Genomic DNA, 19316 nt, shown 5'->3' with positions numbered 1-19316 from the left:
ATGCTTTAAAAGGCTTCTTTAGTGAGTGGTACAATGAGCACTGCAGACCTACTAGTAGCATTTAATGTACAGGCTCTGTGTACATGTAGTACCAATTACTGGGGACTTACAAGTAAACAAAATTTGTCAATCATGTGTAGTTCAGTTTATCATGATTTAGCAAAAGAGCATAGAAACATTACCACTGGTTAGCAGGGAAAAAGAACACAGAGACCTAATGCCAATAAAAACTGTTTCAGCAAAAACTTATGGAGGACACCTTGCAATAAAGGCCAGGTCCTACATAATTGGTTGAGGGAGTTGAGAACCCCTCTAAAGCAAGAACCATAATTTCTGACACAGAAGGAGTGTGGTCCATAGTTTCTGGCCCTCAGACCAAAGCAAGAGATGGCCAGCCAGAACCATATGTCAGTTTTGTCAGAATTTAACTTAAGCCCATTTTGGACATCTAGTTTGCCACTGCTCCTGGACCGAACAAGGTTTTGCTGTTCAGATCTAGATCCCCATCCAGTTTAAGAAGCAATTGAGTGTCCTCAACTTAACAAATGCAAGAAAGTGGAAAAGATCCAGTGAGGTCTTCAAAAAGAGCATGATGGCTGCATGGTAAAGAATGCAGAAAGTGTGGAAAAAAAGGCCATTTCGCTAAAGTTTGTAGAGCATCGTTGAGTAATGTGGCAATGGTGCAAGGTCATGTGAATTTGGATATCAGTGAAGAATCTAAAGACAGGATTTTGTGCGTACAAAGTGCAGTTATGGGGAGATGTTCTTGACCTAAGGCGAACTTCATGATTGAAGGTAGAATGGTTCAACTTATGGTAGATTCGGGATCCTTGTATACCATCATACCTAAAAACATGGTAGATCGTGAATGGCCAGGGGTTACATTGCTGCTGAAAGATATAAATCCAGGTGGTTATCAAGGAGAGCAAATTGACATTATAGGCTATCTGCTTGCGAACATAACATTTCAAGATAGATCAGTGGAAGGCAAAGTATATGCCGCCAAGTCTGGACCATCCATTTTAGGGTGGCAACACCAATATGATCTTCATATTGTGATCAACCCGAGAACCCCTTCTCAATTAATGGTGGTGGAGAATATGTCCATTGATGATATCATTAAAGGAGCAAGTGAAGTCTTTGCGGAAAGTATAGGAACATTGAAAGGTTATGTACACAAAATTGTGCTAAAAGAGAATGCAGTACCAGCACAACATCCTCCACAGAAAATCCCCATAACAGAGGGGAAGTAAAGAAACTCATTGATGATATGGTGGCAAAAAAATTAATTGAGTCTGTGGAAAGCTCAGAATGGATCTCTCCAGTGGTCATTACGAAGAAAACAGATGGAAGTCTGAGATTTTGTGTGGACTTACTCAGCGTCAATCACAACATCATAGTAGATACTTTTCCTCTGCCGAATATCAATGAGATGCTGTTATTATTGAAAGGAGCGTGTTTTTTCAGAAACTCGATCTCTAGAGTGCATACCACTAGATCAAGCTACATCACGATTCAAAAAAACGTACAGCTTTTGTAACATCAGAAGGGACTTTTCAATTTAATAGGATGCTGTTTGGCTTGTCTTCGGCTGCCAGTGTATTTCAAAGGATGAGGTCACGTGTTTTTAAGGGAGTGGAAAATGTTATATTTTTTCAAGATTACATTCCTGTTTTTGGGGAAACTATTCAAAGCCATAATGTTGCATTGAAAGCTGTGTTTGATAAACTAAAATCTGCAGGGTTAACTCAAAAAAGAGAAGTGTAAGTTTTTGGTGGAGGAAGTGGAATATTTGGGACATACTCTCTCGAGGGAGGGTGTGAAACCTAAGAGAGATTTATTGAGATCTATTAGGGATGCCCCTCCACCAGGGACATACTCTCTCGAGGGAGGGTGTGAAACCTAAGAGAGATTTATTAAGATCTATTAGGGATGCCCCTCCACCAAATAACAAAGATCAGTTGAGGTCATTTATGGGCCTTATTGAGTACTATTCAAAATTCATTCAGAATTTTGCAGACAAAACTGATGGTCTGAGGAAATTACTTAAGAAAAACACAAGTTTCTTTTGGGGTGCTGAACAAGAGAAATGTTTTGATTCTATCAAAGAAGAATTGTTCAATGCTGATGTCTTAGTACCGTTCGATGTGAATCGCAAGTCTATTGTCACGGTGGATGCTAGCGCTGTGGGAGTAGGTGCGTTGTTATCACAGCATCATGCTGGGGGTGAAAAGACAGTGGCGTTTGCTTCCAGAACTTTGTCTCCCAGTGAGAGGAATTATTCTGTTATCGAACGAGAGGCCTTAGCAGCTTCTTGGGCGTTGGAGTACTTCGGCACTTTTATTTGGGGAACGCCTATTGTGCTACGCACAGATAACAAACCTTTAGTTAAGGTGTTGGCACCTGGTGGTGCGGGGAAAGGCTCAGCTAGATTGGTCAGATTGGCCTCAAAGTTGCAAGAGTATATGTATGTGGTGGAATACATTTCTGGTTGGCGTAATGTACAACCCGATAGTTTGTCTCGGTTGCCTGTGCAAGATGGTACTCGAACTACTGTGGAGTGTGAGGGAGATATTGTTGTTGCAAGTGTTGAAGATGTTTTTGAGAGCATGCATGGGGCCATTCCTAAGGATAAGTGGTTAAGGAGTTTGAAGGATGATGTTGTCTTAAGTGAAGTGATTGAGTTAGTGAAGTGTGGTGCGAAGAGGGAGAGTTGTGTAAGCACATCCACGCGGCCGTATTTGAAAGTTTTGGATGAATTGACTTTGTGTGGAAGTGAGATATTGATGAGAGGTGATAAATTCATTCCTCCATCATGTTTGCGATTTGACTTGTTTAAGTTGACACATATGGGGCATTTGGGTCAGACTCTAACCTAGAAAAGATTGAGAGAAACGTTTTGGTGGCCAGGCATGGACAATGACGTTGAAGTGTGGTTGGAGAAGTGCAGTGTAAGCAGAGCGAGAAAAGGTTGAAAGTTGCCCGTCAATCCTTTTGGGGCGTAATTGAGAATCCTGGTATGGCTTGGCATAGTGTGTGCATGGATTTTATAGGACCATTATCGCAAGTTGGTAGTCCGTTGAGATTCGCCATGGTGATGGTGGATGTTCATTCCAAGTCGTTGGTGGTGAGATTCATGAAGGAGATTACCACTAAGTCTACCATCAAGGTCTTGAAAACAATCTTTAGGGAAGAAGGGTATCCCTACAAGATCATTACAGATAATGGTACTCAGTTGGTTTAAACTGAAATGAAAGATTATTTGCAGAGGGCAGGAATCAAACACTCTCGCACAAGTTTGTATAATCCCCGTGCCAATTGAATTGTAGAAAGGGCTATTTGATTGGTGAAGGGGGCTGTACAAATGGTGGTGTGTGGCGGCAACAGCATTGAATCAATTGTATCGGACATGTTGGACGTATCGCACTACGAGGAATGGAGTGACGGGTGAGCTTCCTTTTGTGCTGATGAGAGTTAGAAAGGCGGGGACAAGAATGTTCCCGGTGCGGATGAGAACTATGTTGGACATGTGTTTATGGGAGGGAAAGGAAAGAAAGTCTAATGAGAGCAACAAAGAGTGGTCTAACGTAAGTTTTAACGGAATCCGTAAAGGTGACTGGGTGAAAATTAAAATCAAAACGGGCATAAGTTCTGTGGAACTTTCAAAGTGAGAGAAGTGCATCTTTTTTTGTGGTTTTGGAGAATGGTGAAAAGTGGAACTTGAGAGTAGCTAAGCTTTGTGAGGCAAGTTCTGTACAGATGGATGAGGATCAACAGTCTGCAAACGAGCAAAGCTGTAATTTTGAGGATGGTTGTAGCAGCTATAGGTTGATGGATGATGATTTGATTCATAGTTATGCGGATGGTAGATGTAGTAAAGGGGGTGCTTGTCGTGTAGGTGAAAGGGAAAGTGAAGGACAGGTGTCATTGCGAAGAAAACAGATGGAAGTCTGAGATTTTGTGTGGACTTACGCAGCGTCAATCACAACATCATAGTAGACACTTTTCCTCTACCGAATGTCAATGAGATGCTGTTATTATTGAAAGGAGCGTGTTTTTTCAGTAAACTCGATCTCAAGAGTGCATACCACCAGATCAAGTTACATCATGATTAAAAATAACTTACAGCTTTTGTAACGTCGGAAGGAACGTTTCTATTTAATAGGATGCCGTTTGGCTTGTCTTCGGCTGCCAGTGTATTTCAAAGGATGATGTCACGTGTTTTTAAGGGAGTGGAAATGTTATATGCTCTTCTTATACCCATTTTGGCCTTTGAAGTAGGCCTACTTCAAAGGAAAGTCTCTTGTTTGTGAGATCCTGCCTTGCCCCGGCCAGGGCCCAGACACACGCCAGGGGGTTGGAGACTGCATTGTGTGAGGGCAGGCACAGCCCTTTCAGGTGTAAGTGTCAACTCCTCCCTCCCTCCTAGCACAGATGGCTCATCAGGATATGCAGGCTACACCCCAGCTCCCTTTGTGTCACTGTCTAGAGAGAGGTGCAAACAGCCCAACTGTCAAACTGACCCAGACAGAGAATCCACAAACAGGCAGAGTCACAGAATGGTTTAAGCAAGAAAATGGCCACTTTCTAAAAGTGACATTTTCAAACACACAATCTTAAAACCAACTTCACTAAAAGATGTATTTTTAAATTGTGAGCTCAGAGACCCCAAACTCCACATGTATATCTGCTACCAAAAATAATATACACTTTAATCATATTTAAAGGTAGCTCCCATGTTAACCTATGAGAGAGATAGGCCTTGCAAAGGTGAAAAACTAATTTGGCAGTATTTCACTGTCAGGACGTATAAAACACATTAGTATATCTCCTACCTTAAATATACACTGCACCCTGCACAGGGGGCTACCTAGGGCCTACCTTAGGGGTGTCTTATATGTAAGAAAAGAGAAGGTTTAGGCCTGGCAAGTGGGTACCCTTGCCAAGTCGAATTGGCAGTTTAAAACTGCACACACAGACACTGTAGTGGCAGGTCTGTGCAATGTTTACAGGGCTACTAATGTGGGTGGTACAACCAGTGCTGCAGGCCCACTAGTAGCATTTGATTTACAGGCAGTAGAATTGGATTTACATGGAAATCTGATTACACATACGTTTTACATAGGAGCATTTGCACTTTAACACTGGATGGCAGTGGTAAAGTGCCCAGAGTAACAAAAACAGCAAAAACAGAGTCCAGCACACATCAACAACCTGGGAAACAGAGGCAAAAAGTTAGGAGACGCCACGCCAAGGATGCTAAGTCTTACAGTTATGTACTTGATTACTAAACAAATTTAAGGATCTCATAGCTGGTAATCTTTTTGAATCCCATGAAAGTCTAAAATGTGCTCCAATCATAGAGAAATCGTACAGAGCAAATGGTTAACCTTCAAAACACAGGAACTATGAAATGATCCCTGAAAGATTTAGAAGAGATATTGTCTGGTTTTGTAAATATAGACCTGCTTCAAGAAGGTATCTTTATGATGAAAGTGTTGGGCTACACTCAGCATGCACCACCTATTGGGTTACATACATACTATGTAATATCTCTGGGCCTTTTAAACACAAATAACAGATTGTGTATATTACTTAATCTCCAAAATTATATTTGTTTCTACTGCATCAAAACTTAAGCAAGATATGTTCCTCTCTGTTTTCTAGATGTGTGAACCTGAGAATCCATGCAAAGACAAAACTCATAAATGCCACAAGTCAGCTGAATGCATCTACCTGGGCCATTTTAGTGACCCTGTGTATAAGTGTGAATGCAGGACAGGATATGCCGGTGATGGCCTCATCTGTGGTGAAGACACTGATTTAGATGGATGGCCCAACAGTAATCTAATTTGTGCTGCTAACGCAACCTACCACTGTAGTAAGGTGAGTGATGACTGACAAAAAAGAAGAAAAGTTCTAATAGTATGTTTCATATTCTGGACATTAATGTCATTGCTTTATTTGAGTTTTATTTACAGCAGTAAGACCACTGCACATATGCTTAAGGGCAGAAGGTGCTTGTAATCATAGTGGGGAATAATGATAAACAGGAGTTGAGAGTCGAGCAGAGGTCTTAGTGCTTAGTTTTGATTTATGCTTGTAGCAGAAATTGTATTTTCTGGGCAAATCATTTTATCTCACACTACCTCAAAATATATTTATATACATATATACACACACACACACACACACACACACACATATATATATATGTTCGATGGCATGTGTAGCTGCAGATACACATGCTGTGCACAGTCCGCCGTCTGGTGTTGGGCTCGGAGTGTTACAAGTTGTTTTTCTTCGAAGTAGTCTTTTCGAGTCACGAGACCGAGGGACTCCTCCCACTTCGATTCCATTGCGCATGGGCGTCGACTCCATCTTAGATTGTTTTTTTTCCGCCATCGGGTTCGGACGTGTTCCTTTTCGCTCCGTGTTTCAGGTCGGAAAGTTAGTTAGAATCTCGGAAAAAAACGTCGGTATTGTTTGCGTTCGGTATCGGGTTAGTTAGAACAAATCGACACCGAATTTTGAAGAGCTCCGGTGGCCCTTCGGGTTTTTTTCGATCCCCCGTCGGGGCCTGGTCGGCCTGGCCACGTGCGACTTCAAGGCTCATGGAACGGACCCCATTCCGTTTCTGCCCAAAATGCCATCACAAGTATCCGTATACAGATCACCATCTGGTCTGTAACTTGTGCTTGTCCCCCGAGCACAAGGAGGATACTTGTGAAGCCTGTCGAGCGTTTCGGTCGAGGAAGACGCTGAGAGACCGAAGAGCCAGGAGACTACAAATGGCGTCCACGCCGACAGGTCAAGATCGTTTCGAGGAGGAAGAAGAAGCTTTCTCCGTCCGCGAGTCGGATTCGGAAGAACTCGACGCCGAAGAAACAACCAAAACCGTGAGTAAGACGTCGAAAATCAAGACTCACGAGAAGTCTACAAAAGCCCAGGGGACACCACCGCCAACAGGCCATGGCTTAACCCGAAAAATAGGTGACCCATCCAAGGCACCGAAAAAGGGCACGCTGATGTCGAAGTCATCCGACTCCGGTCGAGATACCGCCACACAGCAACCTCGGAGCCGAGACAGCGGCTCCGAGAAACTTCGGCACAGAGACAGCGGCACCGAAGAATTTCGGCACCGAGACACCACGCCGAAAACAAAGAAGGTTTCTTCGGAGCCTAAAAAGACTTCCGAAAAGGTTTCGGTTCCGAAACAGCTAGCCTCGGAGCCGAAAACCAGTTCCTATACAGAGGAACAAGGATTAACCTCCCAATTACATAGATTTGGAGAGGAGCTTCAAGCTGTAGAACCTGACTACACACAAAGAAGGCTTCATATTCATGAGGACACAGGGAAGATAACCACTCTTCCTCCAATCAAAATAAAAAGGAAACTTGCCTTTCAACAAAAGGACAAGCAACCACAGGCAAAGGTGGCAAGGAAAACAACCCCACCACCGTCTCCACCACCATCAATACATGCATCACCAGCAACAACTCCACCACTGATGCACTCACCAGCTCATACCACAATGAGTCAGGATGATCCCGATGCATGGGACCTCTACGATGCTCCAGTGTCTGACAATAGCCCAGACTCTTATCCTACAAAACCGTCACCACCTGAGGACAGTACATCCTATACACAGGTGGTCGCAAGGGCAGCCGAGTTTCACAATGTCTCCTTACATTCGGAACCAATTGAGGATGACTTTCTCTTTAACACCCTATCCTCCACCCATAGCCAGTATCAATGCCTTCCCATGCTCCCAGGAATGCTAAGACATTCAAAACACATTTTTCAGGATCCAGTTAAAGGCAGATCCATAACTCAGAGGGTGGAGAAAAAATATAAGCCACCGCCCACAGATCCAATATATATTACAACACAACTAACACCAGACTCAGTAGTTGTGGGGGCAGCTCGTAAGAGAGCCAACTCTCATACCTCAGGCGACGCACCACCTCCAGACAAGGAGAGCCGCAAATTTGATGCTGCGGGAAAAAGGGTTGCAGCACAAGCAGCAATTCAGTGGCGTATTGCCAATTCACAGGCACTTTTGGCAAGATATGACAGGGCTCATTGGGATGAAATGCAACATTTCATCGAACACTTACCCAAGGAGTTCCAAAAAAGAGCGCAACAGGTGGTGGAAGAGGGACAAAGTATCTCAAATAATCAGATACGGTCTTCCATGGATGCAGCAGATACAGCTGCAAGGACAATAAACACTGCAGTCACAATACGAAGGCACGCATGGCTGCGCACTTCTGGGTTCAAACCGGAAATCCAGCGGGCTGTGCTCAATATGCCGTTTAATGAACAGCAATTGTTTGGGCCGGATGTAGACACTGCCATCGAAAAACTCAAAAAGGACACCGATACAGCCAAAGCCATGGGCGCACTCTACTCCCCGCAGAGCAGAGGCACATTTCGGAAAACACCTTTTAGGGGAGGGTTTCGAGTTCAACCCACAGAAACCACAACCTCACAAACAAGGCCTACCTACCAGGGTCAATATCAGAGGGGAGGTTTTTGGGGGCAATTTAGAGGGGGCCAATTCCCAAAAAATAGAGGAAAATTCCAAGGCCCCAAAACCCCTCAAAATAAGCAGTGACTCACAAGTCACACAACCCCATCACATAACACCTGTGGGGGGAAGACTAAGCCAATTTTACAAACTTTGGGAGGAAATAACAACAGACACTTGGGTCTTAGCAATTATCCAGCATGGTTATTGCATAGAATTTCGCCAATTCCCTCCAAACGTCCCACCGAAAACACACAATATGTCAAACCAACATATAGATCTTCTAGGACTAGAAGTTCAAGCATTGCTACAAAAGGACGCAATAGAATTAGTACCAATTCAACAAAAAAACACAGGAGTTTACTCACTGTACATTCTAATACCCAAAAAAGACAAAACTCTGAGACCAATACTAGATCTCAGAACACTAAATACCTACATAAAATCAGACCACTTTCACATGGTCACATTACAAGATGTAATCCCACTGCTCAAACAGCAAGACTACATGACAACATTAGATCTAAAAGATGCGTATTTCCATATACCAATACATCCTTCACACAGGAAATACCTAAGGTTCGTGTTCCAAGGAATACATTACCAATTCAAAGTGTTGCCATTCGGAATAACAACTGCGCCAAGAGTTTTTACAAAATGCCTGGCAGTAGTAGCTGCACATATCAGAAGGCAGCAAATACATGTGTTCCCGTACTTAGACGACTGGTTAATCAAAACCAACACGCTAAAACAGTGTTCACAGCACACAAAATATGTCATACAAACCCTTCACAGGCTAGGTTTCTCCATCAACTACGCGAAGTCACACCTTTTGCCGTGTCAAACGCAGCAATACTTAGGAGCGACAATCAACACAACAAAAGGGATTGCCACTCCAAGTCCACAACGGGTTCAAACATTTCACAAAGTAATACAGGCCATGTATCCAACACAAAAGATACAAGTCAGAATGGTAATGAAACTACTAGGCATGATGTCTTCATGCATAGCCATTGTCCCAAACGCAAGATTGCACATGCGACCCTTACAACAGTGCCTAGCATCACAATGGTCACAAGCACAGGGTCAACTTCTAGATCTGGTGTTGATAGACCGCCAAACATACATCTCGCTTCTATGGTGGAACAGTACAAATTTAAACCGAGGGCGGCCTTTCCAAGACCCAGTGCCACAATACGTCATAACAACAGATGCTTCCATGACAGGGTGGGGAGCACACCTCAATCAACACAGCATCCAAGGACAATGGGACGTACATCAGAGACAGTTTCACATAAATCACTTGGAAATGTTAGCAGTATTTCTAGCGCTGAAAGCATTTCAACCCATAATAACCCAAAAATACATTCTTGTCAAAACAGACAACATGACAACAATGTATTATCTAAACAAACAAGGAGGGACACACTCAACACAGTTGTGCCTCCTGACACAGAAAATATGGCATTGGGCGATTCACAACCACATTCGCCTAATAGCACAATTTATTCCAGGGATTCAGAACCAGTTGGCAGACAATCTCTCTCGAGATCACCAACAAACCCACGAATGGGAAATTCACCCCCAAATACTAAACAATTACTTTCAAATTTGGGGAACGCCTCAAATAGATCTATTTGCAACAAAGGAAAACTCAAAATGCCAAAACTTCGCATCCAGGTACCCACAAGATCAATCCCAAGGCAATGCTCTATGGATGAACTGGTCAGGGATCTTTGCATACGCTTTTCCCCCTCTCCCTCTCATTCCATATGTAGTAAACAGGTTGAGTCAAAACAAACTCAAACTCATACTAATAGCACCAACATGGGCGAGGCAACCTTGGTACACGACACTAGTAGACCTGTCAGTAGTACCCCATGTCAAACTACCCAACAAACCAGATCTGTTAACACAACACAAACAACAGATCAGACATCCAAATCCAGCATCTTTGAATCTAGCAATTTGGCTCCTGAAATCCTAGAATTCGGACACTTGCACCTCACACAAGAATGTATGGAGGTCATAAAACAAGCTAGGAAACCTACCACTAGACACTGCTACGCAAACAAGTGGAAAAGATTCGTGTATTACTGCCAGAATAATCAAATTCAGCCATTACACGCATCTCCAAAGGATATAGTAGGATATTTACTACATTTGCAAAAATCAAATCTAGCTTTCTCTTCCATAAAAATACATCTCACCGCAATATCAGCTTACCTACAAATTACTCATTCAACTTCACTATTTAAAATACCAGTCATTAAAGCATTTATGGAAGGCTTAAAGAGAATCATACCACCAAGAACACCACCTGTTCCTTCATGGAACCTCAACATTGTCTTAACAAGACTCATGGGTCCACCTTTCGAGCCCATGCATTCTTGTGAAATGCAATACTTAACGTGGAAAGTTGCATTTTTGATTGCCATCACATCTCTAAGAAGAATGAGCGAGATTCAAGCATTTACCATACAAGAGCCATTTATTCAGATACATAAAAATAAAGTAGTTCTAAGAACAAATCCTAAATTTTTACCAAAGGTTATCTCACTGTTCCACTTAAATCAAACAGTAGAATTACCAGTGTTATTCCCACAACCAGATTCTGTAGCTGAAAGAGCACTACATACATTAGACATCAAAAGAGCACTAATGTACTACATTGACAGAACGAAACTAATTAGAAAAACAAAACAACTATTTATTGCCTTTCAAAAACCTCATACAGGAAATCCAATTTCAAAACAAGGCATTGCTAGGTGGATAGTTAAGTGTATTCAAACCTGCTATCTTAAAGCAAAGAGAGAGCTGCCTATTACACCAAAGGCACACTCAACCAGAAAGAAAGGGGCTACCATGGCCTTTCTAGGAAATATTCCAATGAACAAAATATGTAAGGCAGCAACATGGTCTACGCCTCATACATTTACCAAGCACTACTGTGTAGATGTGTTAACTGCACAACAAGCCACAGTAGGTCAGGCTGTACTAAGAACATTATTTCAAACTACTTCAACTCCTACAGGCTGAACCACCGCTTTTGGGGAGATAACTGCTTACTAGTCAGTGCACAGCATGTGTATCTGCAGCTACACATGCCATCGAACGGAAAATGTCACTTACCCAGTGTACATCTGTTCGTGGCATGAGTCGCTGCAGATTCACATGCGCCCACCCGCCTCCCCGGGAGCCTGTAGCCGTTTAGAAGTAGATCTTCAACATTTGTACATTTGTAAATATATTACTTTAACCTTTATTATGTACATACGTATTCATTCCATTGCATGGGCACTATTACTAACATACACAACTCCTACCTCACCCTCTGCGGGGAAAACAATCTAAGATGGAGTCGACGTCCATGCGCAATGGAATCGATGTGGGAGGAGTCCCTCGGTCTCGTGACTCGAAAAGACTTCTTCGAAGAAAAACAACTTGTAACACTCCGAGCCCAACACCAGACGGCGGACTGTGCACAGCATGTGAATCTGCAGCGACTCATGCCACGAACAGATGTACACTGGGTAAGTGACATTTTCCATATATATATATATATATATATATATATATATATATATATATATATATATATATATATAAAATAGAAAAAGGTTAAAGTAACTTTATAGTTCATTATAGTTAGTAAAGTAACTTTATAGTTAGTTATAGTTAGTGAAATAACATAACATTTTTAACTGACAAACACAGAAATTCACCAGTTATAGTTATCTCAAGTAACTATAACTCATGCCCTAAGGCAACTATAACTCACTTTCCGCCATGCACAGTTTTCTCATCAACAATTTAATTGCAGATATTTCAGTAATATTGTCAATGATATCATAGAAGATGTCATGAATGATGTAATATGTGGGATAATTAGCAGGGCATGCAGAGGACGCAAGATATAGTTACATTAGGGCACGAGTTATCATTACTTAAGATAACTATAATTGCTAAATTTCCATGTTTTTTTAGTTTAAAACATTACAGTGACTGAATATTTCACCTAATATATAACATTACTTTAACCATTGTATTTTAAGTGAATTTCTAGTATTTTTTTAACGTAAAGTATAATTTTGCTAGCTTATGTATAGCCAAACTCCCAGCACGCATGGCCTTCAGCCACACATGGCAAGGAGGTTGGCCAAAGGCCTGGCTGACGGCCAGTCCCTGTTTTCAACTTCCCACAGACAGCCCATCCCATGATGCGAGGTGGCCAACCCCTCCATAGTCAGCCAACCTAAGGCTCTGTACAACCTTAGGTAACATGGCATAGGGTTGACCTATGGGCCCCAGAGTCACTATCCCAGTAGCCAATTTCAACAACAAATGGTAATGGGATGGTGCCCCCTTCACCCTGAGCCTTAATAGGTCCCGGTGACCCCATCCCCCAGGGCCACATAACATCATAAAAGGGAGTGGGGGCTGCAGGGCCCCCCTCTTGAGACTTATTAGGCCCAAGGGACCCCATACCCCAGGGCTGTATTTTATTTAAAGGGGAAGCGGGCCACATGACCCCCTTCCTGAGCCTTCATAAGCACTGGTGACTTCATCCCCCAGGTTCATACCTTATTTTAAAGGAGGGCACATGACCCCCCCATCGTCAAGACTATTATTGCCCCATAGACCCATCCTCTGGGTCTGCCTTCAAAAAAGGTGGGTGCCCCAGTCCCCAACCCAGGACACCCTCAAGCAACACATTGGGTGCAGTGAGGAGAGCCCCAGGGCCCTGTCGCCCCAGCCTCCATCCCGCATGGTATGGGAGATGGCATCTCTCCCGTCTGGAGGGAGAATCTACTTTCTGCATGCTCCCGCTGGGCTGGAGCAATATGTGATATATTGTCCTGCTCATATCAGTCCAATAATTGTAATTTGTGGGATTTATTATCACATTTAATTTGATACCAAACTCAATGTATCTGACACTAAAGGGGACTTTGTTAATTAAAATAAAGTCACTTTAGCCTAAGGAGGCCATTCACTACAGTGAGGAAAAAACGAATTTGGCTGTTTTATGGCCTATCAAACTATGTTATAAGGTTCCTGCTTATTGTTACATGGCAGCCAACCCTACGGGCACATAGTGCACACCTTAGGGGTGACTTATATGTACAAATACGGTAGGCTAAGACTTTGGAAGTACTTTTAATTCCAAAGTCAAATTTACATTTAACTTTAATTTAAAGGCAGCCAGCAAGGTAGGCCTGCCTTTAAAATGACCCTGGGCATCTCAGCAGCCCATCCATCAGTGCACTACCTATGCTGGGGTCCCTAAACCTACATGACCTACCATACACTAGGGACTTATAGGTAGGTTGACATAACCAATTATAATTAGCCTAATGTGCATACTCATTTTACAAAGAGCACAGGCCTGGGACTGGTTAGCAGTACCCAGGGCACTATCAGAGTCAGGAAAACACCAGCAAAACGTGAAAAATGGGGGCAAAAAGTTAGGGGGCCTCTGCAATCACCCCTGTGTTCTCACTCTATATATATATATATATATGTGTCCCAAGTTATAGGTAGATTAAGTGTTCCATAGGACGATTTTCTTTTTGCTTTGCTTTTGCATAACTTTCGAATCGCCAAAATATTTTACAAAGCAGGGCTACTTTTTTACTAGTTTGCGCATGGAGAGTTTTGGGATGATCCGTCAAGCAAGGGGCGAGGGAAAAGGGGAGTTCCCAAAATGGAAATTCCTTATGCATTTTCCATAGACTTCTTTAGACAGGGCTACAGGAAAAACTGCTGTACTGAATTACACCAAATTTGGCAGAAATGTAGATCTTGGTACGCAGATTGTGCTTTTTCTGATTTGGTGTAAATCCATTCAGTAGATTTTGAGAAATTAAAGTTTAAAAATAGAGATATCTGGAGAGACTCTTGCGGGAGCACCAATTCAAAAATCGAGCATTCTGATTGTTTCAAGGAGCTTTATTTCCCTTGGGCCATCTCGCTCCCTCAAGAGTCAGACTGCCGTGGGAGCAGGCACTCTGATTGGCTGCCAGCAACATGAGAAAAATGTTGCTGGAAGCCATTACAGGACTTGGGAACTTAGTCCCCTGCCTGAACATGTAAAAAAAAAAAATATGATGGTGCAGGGTAGGGCTACCCTCCCCCTTTAGGTCCTGTGGGGGGGACCCAGAGCAAATCCACCTGAGACCAAAATACAAATAAATTTCTGCTACCCCGTGAAACTCCCACGGGATTGTAAACAAAATGATGCCAGCCAGGGCTGCATTGTTCAGTTAGAGACCTTGGGGAGACCCCCCCCCCCCCCCCCCCCCCCAGGGCCATATTTAATTAGGGGAGGGGCAGCATGGCCCCCTCCCAAAGCCCTTAATGACTTGAGGGAGACCTCCTCTGGGGATGAAATTTGCGTAAAGCATGACCAGGCCAGACTGCTCTCCTCCCCCAGCCTCCAGAAGCCCCAGGAAGCCCACCCCTGGAGCAGAAACATTATCAAACATTATCAAAAGTTAGGGGGGTCATATGGCCCCCTCGCAAACCTTCTATGGTCCTGGGCACCCCATTCCCTGGGACCAGCTCACTAGGTATGTCTCGGGTAGCTTACACCTGGGACATAGTGTTTTTTCCCTGCCTACTCTGGCCTGGACAGGGAAACCTGGGTTTGCTCAAGTCTGGTGGGAGCATTTTTGGACCTCTCACTATGCATGAGCAAACACAAAGGGGCATATTTAAAGTGCCCTAGCACCACCTTGCGCCACATTAACGTCATCATTTTTTATGTTAATGTGGCCCAATGAGGCCGAAATCCCTGCGCGAAAAAAATGCATGCATTGCGCCACTCTGTAACCCTTTGCGTACATTATGCCTGCACCATGCATAATGTATGGAAAGGGGGCGTTCCCCCGTTAGGGGAGCTGGAAAAATGGCAGAAGGAAATCTATGAGATTTCCATGCTCAATTTCTTACGGCACTTTTAACACCTGCTGAAGAGCAGGCATTTAAAGGGGGCTTCGATTCTTTAGAATGGGCCCCTATGTACTCTGCAGGAGTAGCATCATGAGAAATTATGCTGTTGACCACTACCCTGCGTCCTGGTGTGCCGTATTTTAAATACGGCACATACGTGGTAGCGGTGTGGGGGGGGGGGGGCGCTAAGGGGCGCAGGGAATGTTGCACTGCACTGGCTACAGCACCATCTTCCATAAATCTGCCCCCAAGTCTGCTACCAATGGGTGGGAGCTTTCAAAATACACTGATTTGTGCAGTGAAACAGAAAAGGGGATTGCTTCTGCCTGGAGGGAGCAGTATCATTAACTGGTCCTTGCGTGCGGAAGAAATCCTGGCTCCCTCTGCATGCAGGGAGTCAGCTGGGGCAGTGAGGGCCTTGGGGCTTCCCCCTGTGGGTGTCAGCAGGTGTACGGTGGTCACCCTTGGTGGACACCAAGGCAATCACTTAAAAAAAATATGGGCCTTGGGGGATGGAGTCCCTGGGGCTGGAAAAGGCTTAAGGAGGGGGTGCTGCATGGCCTGCCTCCCCCTTAAAAAAGCATGACGCTGGGGGAATAGAGCCCACAGGGCCTAATAATGTGTGTGCTCCATTCCCCTTTAATAAAAAGGCCATAGAGGATGGGGTCCTCAGAGTCTAAAGAGACTTGGGAGGGGTGTCACCCAGCCCCCCTCCCCTTTAAAATACATATGGCCCTGTGTAATTGGGTCCCTAGGGCCAATAATAGGCTCAAGGGGGAGGAGGGGTGCGTGGCCCTCTCCCGTTTTAAAATATATAGGCTCTAGGGGATCGCCAGGGCAATAATAGACTCAGAGAGGGGCCGCTGCCTGGCCACCCCCTTCATTAAAAAAACAGCCCTAGAATATAGGGTGCCCAGGGCCTAAAGAGGCTCCGGGAGGGGAGCAAAGTACCACTCCTCCTTTAAAATATATATATGGTCCTATGGGATGGGGTCTCCTAGGCCATAATAGTCTCAGGGGTGAGGGTCACGCTGACCCCTCCCCTTTACTAAAAAAATAAAATAAAGGCCCTAGACCCTGGTGAATGTCATCAATGATTTGATTTGAGATATCATCAGTGATGTCATAACTGATATCATGAATTATGTAATATGTGAAGTCTTAAGCAGTTGATGGCAGGGGAACAGTTTATAGTTAGCTCTGCTAACTATAACTGGTACATTTCTGTGTTTTTTGTGTGAATATATATATATATATATATATAGAGAGAGAGAGAGAGAGAGAGAGAGAGAGAAAGAAAGTTGTCTTCGGACGAAGAGCGCACTCTCAACAGGTTTAAATGTACTTTGAATAAAATGTGCAGTATAATGATGTTTGACTACAGCAACTTGAAAAGGATGTAAAGTGAAGACGTAAATATAAATTGTGGGCCTACTGTATACAGGATGCACTTCGGGACTCACTTAGAGGCTTACCGAGAGCAACACCAGTATTTAACAGAGTGAACAGGTACCTGCAATTATTTGCTGAACTTGAACATTTGGCCTGTGATCAAGGACTGAGATGTCTGAAACACGTAAGGCCTGAAGAAATGAAAAATACATCTTTGTATGTTGCTGGCTTTGCTGAATTCCCAATAAACCTGTTGAGAGTGCGCTCTTCGTCCGAGGACAACTTTCTTTCTATATATATATATATATAGTTTTCTACCTACTGCATTTTTCAATCTCATTTTATCTCACTGCATTTAATTCATTATTAATTTATGGAGCAAGGTAAAATCTCATTGAAACATGTAGTCAGCAAGGCAGAAAACCATTTTTTTCCCCACAGATTTAGTTGCACTAAGGTAATATATGAATGTGTGTTAATTATTGCAGTTGCTCTAAATATTGTGGGCCTGATTCTCAAAGGTAAACCCACACTTTTGTGTAATTTATGATTGTTTGCTATTCACACAATAATTCACTAGTAGTAACTTTATGTGTCCGGAGTCTCCGCACATAAAAAGATAGGACTTTTTAAATGTAAGATACAAACTTAATTAATTATAAGATGTTGAAGTTGTTAAATGAATTTGAAATATATAAACATATTTGCTAGTCAAAATAATAAACTAAACAGAAAAACTATGCTAGTGTAATAGATGGTTTGGAAAAATAATTTTTGCAAATTATGCTTTAGGAAATCGGCTCTTCCGCTGCAATTTTTAAACATTTTATTTATTATTATATTTTCCTCTTATTACCGGAACATGGACACTGTTATTTATTTTATTCATAATAGGACAACTGCCCCCATCTGCCAAATTCTGGACAGGAAGATTTTGACAAGGATGGCATGGGAGACGCATGTGACAAAGATGATGACAATGATGGGGTTGACGATGAAAAGGTAAGCTTAACATTTCACATGGAAGGCAACCACTATATTTTCATTATAGTGAAAAGAGAATATGTCAGCCAGTAGTGCCTAACATTTTTCTTTGACTTAGGTTTTCTGTTGCTCTTTTGCTGTCATGCATGTTATTTTAGTAAACAGAAGATCAGTGCTTGATTTGTGAAAGAACCAGTGCTGGTGCCCGAAGCTCAGCTGAGGAGCCCGCTGCTGGTGCAATTAAATGTTGGGACGTCCAATGCCATACTGTTTATTCCACCTTGTGCCCCTTTATCGCACTCATGCAGATTCCTGCTTTCTCCCTGTAAGTGTTTTTCTATCTTTCTCTTTCTTCATTTTTCCTTGGCATTTGTTTTTTTCTCCTTTCCTCCCGATAAGTGTCTGATGCAGAAAAATAAGTGCCGGTTCCCAAAAATGAGTGCAGGTGGCCCCCGACCAGCAACCACCAGCTGAAATTAAGCACTGCATGCACAGGATTGTTGTTATTATAGTATCTAATTTAATTGTTTTATTATTTCAGTAGTATTTTTTTTAACAAAGTCATGATGACTCCTGGTACACTGCTACTAGTCTGCTGGCTTACCTTTATGTATGTATATTTTGTGCATATGTATTTATTCCATTTTTTATTGATAAACATTTGAAAATGACCAGCCTTGCATGCGCATGGATGCACATATGTTGCAAGTAAAGGCAGCAGCCTTTTAATGTTTAATTGTAAAGTATAACACAAAACATTTGGAAGATGGCCACCTGTGTGTGCTCATGCGTACATGTGCCCACACATAAATGTGGCCATTTTAACGACTTTTTGTAATGTACAACAAAAAGCATTCCACAATGACTCCCCACACATGCAAATCTACAATCTAAGGAAGGTTTTTGTAAAACTTTATTACTAAAACCATTCCAAGATGGCAACCATGTGTGTGCATTTGTGCGTATACATGGGCGGCCATATTTGAATGTTTTCAATAAAGCACAGCAAAAAGAATTAAAGTATACTAGCTGAAATATCCGCATTGATGCACATGCAAGGGTGGTCACCCTTGGCTTTTGTAATCCTTGGCAAAAATTTAAATTTCAAAGGAAACAGGTGTTTTGAAATGAAGAATAGCTCTGCAGCCAAAACTAGATGCTCAAGTCAAGCATCCTCCAATGTTGTGTGTGAGCTGTTGAGGTCACAGGTTAGAAGATAGGAGAGGAAGCCACTGCTCCCTTTTTCCACTCTGTACTGTCTGTAGCTAATTTACTAAACTGGAGAATTTCCAAAATAAGTGTGTGGACTTTAGACAGTGCTGTGTCTACTGTTTGCTCTACCCCAGAGCACAGGTAGACGCTATGGCCCCAGGTTTCTGACACCCTTGGATTTTCTCCACTTAAATAACCTGAACATCTTCAGAATGGAACACATTTTATGAGCTAGAAATG

At 42.8% G+C, this 19316-nt stretch overlaps 1 protein-coding gene across 2 annotated transcripts in view; it reads left to right on the top strand.

The window, feature by feature from the left end:
- THBS2 (thrombospondin 2) overlaps positions 1–19316 on the top strand; it is a 542122-nt gene that overhangs the window by 180082 nt on the left and 342724 nt on the right. For both annotated transcript variants that reach the window (XM_069234978.1, XM_069234977.1), the window contains exons 13-14: positions 5668–5886; positions 17775–17882. In XM_069234978.1, coding sequence (XP_069091079.1) covers positions 5668–5886; positions 17775–17882 — 327 coding nt within the window. The remainder of the gene's footprint in view (positions 1–5667; positions 5887–17774; positions 17883–19316) is intronic.

The sequence above is a fragment of the Pleurodeles waltl genome, chromosome 5, assembly GCF_031143425.1.
Source record: "Pleurodeles waltl isolate 20211129_DDA chromosome 5, aPleWal1.hap1.20221129, whole genome shotgun sequence".
Taxonomy (NCBI): domain Eukaryota; kingdom Metazoa; phylum Chordata; class Amphibia; order Caudata; family Salamandridae; genus Pleurodeles; species Pleurodeles waltl.
The sequence above is the reverse complement of the archived record's forward strand: the minus strand, read 5'-3'. Positions and strand labels throughout refer to the sequence as shown.